This window comes from Tarenaya hassleriana, unplaced genomic scaffold (genome assembly GCF_000463585.1).
Source record: "Tarenaya hassleriana unplaced genomic scaffold, ASM46358v1 Cleome335, whole genome shotgun sequence".
In the NCBI taxonomy this organism is placed as follows: Eukaryota; Viridiplantae; Streptophyta; class Magnoliopsida; order Brassicales; family Cleomaceae; genus Tarenaya; species Tarenaya hassleriana.
In genome coordinates, this window is record NW_010966500.1 from 5,812 (window position 1) to 12,687 (window position 6,876).

At 36.2% G+C, this 6,876-nt stretch overlaps 1 protein-coding gene across 1 annotated transcript; it reads left to right on the forward strand.

The window, feature by feature from the left end:
• Positions 1-4,078: 4,078 nt before the first annotated feature.
• Positions 4,079-5,053, forward strand: LOC104821602. Its single transcript, XM_010552522.1, has 2 exons — positions 4,079-4,159; positions 4,601-5,053. Exons 1-2 carry the CDS (start codon positions 4,079-4,081, stop codon positions 5,051-5,053), a joined length of 534 nt encoding a protein of 177 aa, XP_010550824.1.
• The last annotated feature ends 1,823 nt before the right edge of the window (positions 5,054-6,876 follow it).

Below are 6,876 nucleotides of genomic sequence, written 5' to 3' on the forward strand. Positions count from 1 at the left end.
CGTGATTCTCGCATGCTTAGCATATATCCATACACGCGAATACGATCCCGACACCCGTAGTCATCCTTGTTTGATAGGTTACTCGTTTTCATTGCTTTCTTAGTTCGTTTTTCATTGATTCCATATATTTTCACCATCACTTGCTTGCATTCTTTGGTTTAGTTTCGATTAAGGTTTAGATTTAGCTACTGGTCCTTGTGTTCGACCCCGTGTTACGACGATCCGTATCCTTGCGGTGAGTTGTGAATCGGGTATAAATTCTAGACTCGGTACACACCTATCAGTTTGTACGTGTAATATGCTCCCATATGCCTTGACTCTTAGTTTCTTGCAACTAAATACCGAGTATACTTAAGGTTAACATCATGATCGTGTCGAATTTGGGTCTTCGGATCTTGGTTTGATATTACTTCCTTCGTCTTCCTCAACATCGTCTCCCTCTTCATGACATTAAATACGACATTTTTCATTTGTAAGCTTTGTCAACCAAAGACATTAACCTTTTAGCTTTTGAAAGATTGACTTGACCCACAAAATGTCTTTTCAAGTGATCAGCACCCATCTGTTTAGTTCCATTCATTGTTTTCCTCTTGAAACAACGGTGTATAAGTATGAAGCTGAACATTCTTACTCATTCTAAAACAATGAGATTTCTTTTTTAACTCCTCTCAGTCTCCACATACAACCTTTTGTTCGAAATACATATCTTACTTCCCACTTATCTCAATCCGACTTGTGCACATAGTATCGAAAACATATATCATGCGAAACCTTCATTTTATGGTCAACCTTATTTACAAACTTTTTACCCACTGTAAAACCCATTCTATCTTCGAATGAAAATTTTCCATGATCATTTCCTTCTTTTGGACCTGAATTCGGAAGATTACCACCTAACTCAATCACATAACATTATCTAACTATGTTGTACATGTGTTATCTAACTCAGTCGTAACTTAAATTACAACATCATTAGTCGCAAGAACCACGTTATTCAAATCTGCACGAAAAATCTCATGCTCAATCACAATTGCATTATCTACCAACTTCACATTATTTTGTTCTCTCTCTCCTCCATTAAGTCCCTCTGATTGTTCATTTATCTCTCTTCTATCATTGACATCCTGCTCAACTCCAATCTCAACATCATCAATACACATATGAGATACATGTATCCTATCGTTTTCTTCGTTCAATACATCATCATCGCTCTGTTTTACATACAACCATCCTCGACGCCTATTACTTTTGCTACACATGAACGATTTAACTCCCAAGTCATTCAATATATATTTTGGTCGGTCTTCATCGACCACCATAGGTACGAAACTCAAATTTTGTCTTCTTAATTCGATTTGAATCTATCCCCTTACAACTTCAATTAGCTCCTCAGGTGTGATTTTACTAACTCTATTATACATACAAATTGTCTTTCTTTTATCATCACCACATTTTCATTCAAATAAGTTAACATCATTTTCTTTTTGTTAAATCCTATCATAGCGACCAGAAATAGATATGTAACAATTTTACAACTTCCATAATCCTGTACAAAAAGTAATACATTTTTGTCAATCAAGTCAACATCTCAGAACTTTGCAACTTTATTTTGACTTAGACTATAGTACGACTATTCGGAAAAAATCAAGGTTTCGTTTTCCATTGCGAGAATCGCTGCAAAAACTTTCAAAATCTTTAACTATTATAAAAAAAATAGATCGAAACTGCAGTGATAGTTTCCAAACATAATTCGTTAATGAAAATTGCACTGAACATATTAGGCATTGAATCTTTAAGTTTGAAACTCCGGAATAGTAAATATTGCATAATAATGAATAAAAATAAATAGGATTAACTTCTAATATACATGTCCAGATGATTTTGACTTTAAATGAGTAGAAAATCAGAACAAATATCTATATGGAGTTTGATGTTGAGATATACCGGATCTTGAAGAATATTACGAGATATATCGTATATTGAAGATCTTATTAAATCCGAAAAATATATATTTAGAAATATTTATCATTATGTCTATTTTACTTATTTAATGTAAGACTCTCATCTATTTATATGTTATTTTGGTTATCAATAAAAATATAATTCCGCAAATTTCTACATGGTATCAGAGCTTCTGGTTCTTTTCTAATTTGTTGTTCTTTTCATAAAAATGATGATCGATAATGAGAGTGAAGATGAAGATGATGATATACCGATCCACTGGTAATATCATTTCAAGTTTTTTTTTAAGAATAAGATAGTCATTTTATTTTTGTTTTTTTTTTATTTTCTCTCATAATCCCACATGTTTCTAAAGATTATTCGCATAACCGTCAACCATCTTATTCTTGCCAAAAAATTTGTTGTCATTAAACGCTTTCGCGTAGTTGCATTTCAATCTCGGATGAATCAGAGTTATTCCCGAGACTTCTTTCTGCACCGCGATTGTCGTCCTTTTTTTGTTATCATCAAACGATTCTTTTGTGCGTGGTGTCAAAGTTGCAGCGCAGTCGTTTGTTTGATTTTTTTTAGTTATGTCTTTTATTGACACGAGTTCGCAAGGTGATGTGGTTCAAACGACATGAGTTTGATCATCTTTTCAGCAAGTTGGACGTTTCATGATCTTCCACGCTCCAACTTGAAGGGGGATGTTGAGATATACCGGATCTTGAAGAATATTACGAGATATATCGTATATTGAAGATCTTATTAAATCCGGAAAATATATATTTAGAAATATTTATCATTATGTCTATTTTACTTATTCAATGTAAGACTCTCATATATTTATATGTTATTTTGGTTATCAATAAAAATATAATTCCGCAAATTTCCACATTTGATAGCACAGTTTCGAGCTTGACAACAGAGTTTTAATGGCGGAAACGATAGTCTGAGAAAGAAAGAGATACAAATAATACTTTATTTAATTTGTTTTATTTTAATCTTACATTTTTCTCACGTTTTTTAATTTGGAAAGGAATGATAATTTCGTATTTTTTGTAACAAAAGTTATTTAAGTCTTTAGCCAATCTAAATGAGTAGTGTATGAAAGAAAAACTAGCGTGGATTTTTTGGTGGAGTATGTTTAAAGTTATTACGATAAAAAATACCTAATTTTGAAGTTTTTCTCGTATAGAATTCGGGTTTAGATTCGGATCGGACCGATTCTTTTAAATTGTTCTTTTCTAGATATTTTTTATTAATATTAAAAAAAAAATTAAATCGGGTTTTTGAAACGACCATAACTCAATTTGAGTCCGACCCGAAAATCCAAAATTATTCGGGATGTTAGATCCGATATCCGATATTTTTTGGGTGGATTTGGTCCAAACTTTAGCTTTCGGACCATGTGTGTTCATAAATTTAGGTTTGAAATCCGATATTTTTCGAATAGAATTGATTGAACTTTAAATTTCGGGTTAAAATTGGCTATAAAGATATTGTACATCTATTATTCAACAAAATTTATGTAAAAAAAAACGTGAATGGATTTTAGATTTTAATTTTCTTTTTCACCATTCCCACTATCTACGTCGTTGCTTTGAGCTTTTTGTTAACCTTCTACATCAGTATCTCTCCACCGCCGTTGTTGTCGTATATTCATTTTAACCGTATTATTTTTTACCATGTTGTTTTTTTCTCGATCACATTTTCTAGGCAATATATCTGGTATACCCTTTGACTGCTATTCCAACTTCTACTACTACCCTTGAAACAAAAAATTGAAAAAAAAGAGACTACTTTTCATGGCAAATGACACAAAAAATCCTAAATATTTATGAATAGACCAAAAAACCTGACAAATTTTGAAAAAAAAATGAAAAAAAAAACAAATAAAGACGCAACGTCTCTCTCTCTCTCTCTTCAGTCGCGTCTTCTCACTCTTTCTCCTCACTCACGTATCAGCGGTCTCTCTCTCTCCTATAACTTGCGATTTTCTTCAGTCATGTCTTCTCTCTCGTAAGATTTGCGCTCGAAATCTCCGAACCGTCCCCGTGTTTGTACCCCAAATTTCATTTTCTCTCAGCGTTTTCTCTTTGGGAAGACAGAAGAAGCAACGTCCGACTGCGAAAAAATGGCAAGTTCTGGGTCTTCGTCACATTCCTCGAGCGAAAGTGAGAGCCGTATGGAGATTTCGGAATTAGATGGATACAAGGTAAGTTAAACTTCAATTTCTTTGCAAATTTTGGAGTTAGATGAACACAGTTATTGTTCGATTGAAGTGTGGGTTGGAAAATTTGAGGGATAGAGCATTAGGGTTTTGGGCAATTTTGAAATTTGGGGATTTGGAAATAGAATTTTGGTTTGAGACTTTATGGTTAAAATCGAGTGTGATGGTTGAGTTTCGGTCACAATGGATGAGTTTAAGTCAAGTTAAAGAAGTGATATAGGACACAACACGGTATGGGTCGGATTGTCATGAGGAATCGGATGACCTAAGGATTCAAATGCTATGGTCTCACGGTCACAGTCACAAAGGTCACAGTGTCACATGATTGTATAGTCACTAGGTCACAGTCTCAGAGGTCACAGTGTCACATGTTTATATAATCACAAGGTCACAGTCTCAAAGGTCACAATGTTTGATGTTTTGCAGGCACCGTATATCTACAAACTTGATAAAATTCAGTTTTGCTCGAAGATAAATACGAGATGTTATCCGGCTCAGACACTGAAGAAGCTGAAAGACCTACTAACAAACGAGGAATGGATGTACTTTAGCAAAGAGTCACAGTTTCAACATCTGTTTCACACCAAATTCGAAGAGACACTGAAGATGGCACCTGCTGCATTCCTCATCAACCACGCAGTGTTGGTCGAGGACAATTGCGAGCTATGGTTTGTCGTCAATGGAGTACCCATCAGGTACTCCATCGTGGAGCACGCCTTGATATCGGGATTGAAATGCGGTGAATGTCTGCCAGGGTGGGAGTACAAAAGGAAAGATAAGTTCAGACTGAAGATGTTTGGGAATCGAAAAGTGTCTAAGCAAAATGTTCTTAGACAACTTGAGAAGACGCCAATCGCTAAGGTTGCTGATCGGAATTAGCCATGGTGATGATACTCGGAGGGATTCTGGACCATGGCACCACAGAAGATAGTATCAACAATGATTTGATGGACATGGTGAATGATTTGGATTTCTGCGAAAGGTTTCCGTGGGGACGATATACATTTGAAAAGATCAATGATCAGATACGGAAAAGTTTCTCGAGTGGAACTCCGAAGAAAAAATGGCACTGTCGGGGATTTATAATACCCCTTATGGTAATTAGTTTTTGTTTAATGGATTAATTTAGAGTTGCCATTATATATGTTACTATGATTTGAGGGTTTGTTTGTTGTGTGATAATGTTTAAACAATATTTTGCAGTTGCTTCCATTCGAATGTATATCCGGCTTGGGTTGCAATGGGTGGTATAAAGATGTTGAAGAAGCAGATCTGGGGTGTCCTAGGATGTGCAAGAAGTCCGTGAAGGCAAACGTCCGATGGACCTTTGGTAATGTCATAAAAAAGATTGGAAAGAAATCAGAGGTACGCCTAAATCACAATATACAATAATCACATAGTCACATAATCACATGGTCACATGGTCACACGGTCACATGGTCGCATGGTCACATGGTCACATGGTCACATGGTCACATGGTCACATGGTCACATGGTCAAAAGGTCACATAGTCACATGGTCACATAGTCACATAATCACATGGTCACATGGTCACATGGTCACATAATCACATGGTCACATGGTCACATGGTAACATGTGTTGGGGTTCCCTTCGGGTTCCTAGCATGCGATCTCATCGATCTAGGGTTTGGTTTCTAGGTTTCATGCAGCGGAAGGAAAGATCTAAACCTAGCCAAACGTCACACAAAAACCAATTGTGCAATAACCCGAACAATCGTGTATATCGTCGTGGGATTCGAATACTTACCTCGTTCTTTCAAGATCTGGAAGTATCAATCGATCCAGGGCCTGTTTTAATCACCAAGAGTTGAAAGCACAACTCCTCTACACGTATCCACACCGGCGGGATGAATTCCAACGCTTTGGAACGTATCTGCTAGGATTCGTGAAGAGAAAAACCGATGTCCTTGACTTGGAATCGATATTCCAATTACTAGAACTCAAAATCAAGCTTCTCTAAGCTCTCTTCTGATTCTGGGACGTATGAGGTTCTTCTTTTTTAGGGTTTGTGGCGGCTCTCTCATTAATTAAGATTGCCCAAAACCCCTTAAAACGCGAAATAGGAAATCTGCCCGAAAGTCGGACCGTCCGGACTAGGTCGTGGATGATATGATATCTGTGGATGTCAATGAGTATGTCTCTAACTATGAGACATCAGATGCACTCAGGAACGAAGACAACTCGACGTTTCTAGAAGAAGACAACTCAGCAAACACAAATGGAAAGTATACAATGCAGAAGATTCAACACGAAGAAGGAAACAAGTAAATTTAGCTTTATAATATTCAGCAATATATGCGACAGATTTACTTGCTGATTCTGTACATACCAAATCTTGTATTAGCCGTTTGTTCATACTTGTATATATTGACAAGTGTAGATGACGATCAAACATATGAAAGCACAAGACGTTCCTTTTTCTTCTCTTGTGCCCAGACACTAAAATCTTTGAAACAAACTTGTTTATGGTATCAGAGCATTGACGATTCAGTCATTGTTGACCACCCACCTAGAATAGAGTTAGAGGTGATCTAACAAAGCCAGCAATAGTTCGAGTTCTGATCCTTTGTCTCACGATGTCGTATGTTGAACAAGGGCATGGTTCGAGCCACCCTTCAAGTTCAACCGCTTACTCGTCTAGGCAAACCGACTGATAAAATAGATGTACATTCATCTATAG

Bases quoted from the DNA above. Each gene is read 5' to 3' on its own strand.
- LOC104821602 (XM_010552522.1), top strand. From the start codon at position 4,079: ATGGCAAGTTCTGGGTCTTCGTCACATTCCTCGAGCGAAAGTGAGAGC. The intron at 4,160-4,600 runs GTAAGTTAAACT...GATGTTTTGCAG, and splicing joins CGGAATTAGATGGATACAAG to GCACCGTATATCTACAAACT.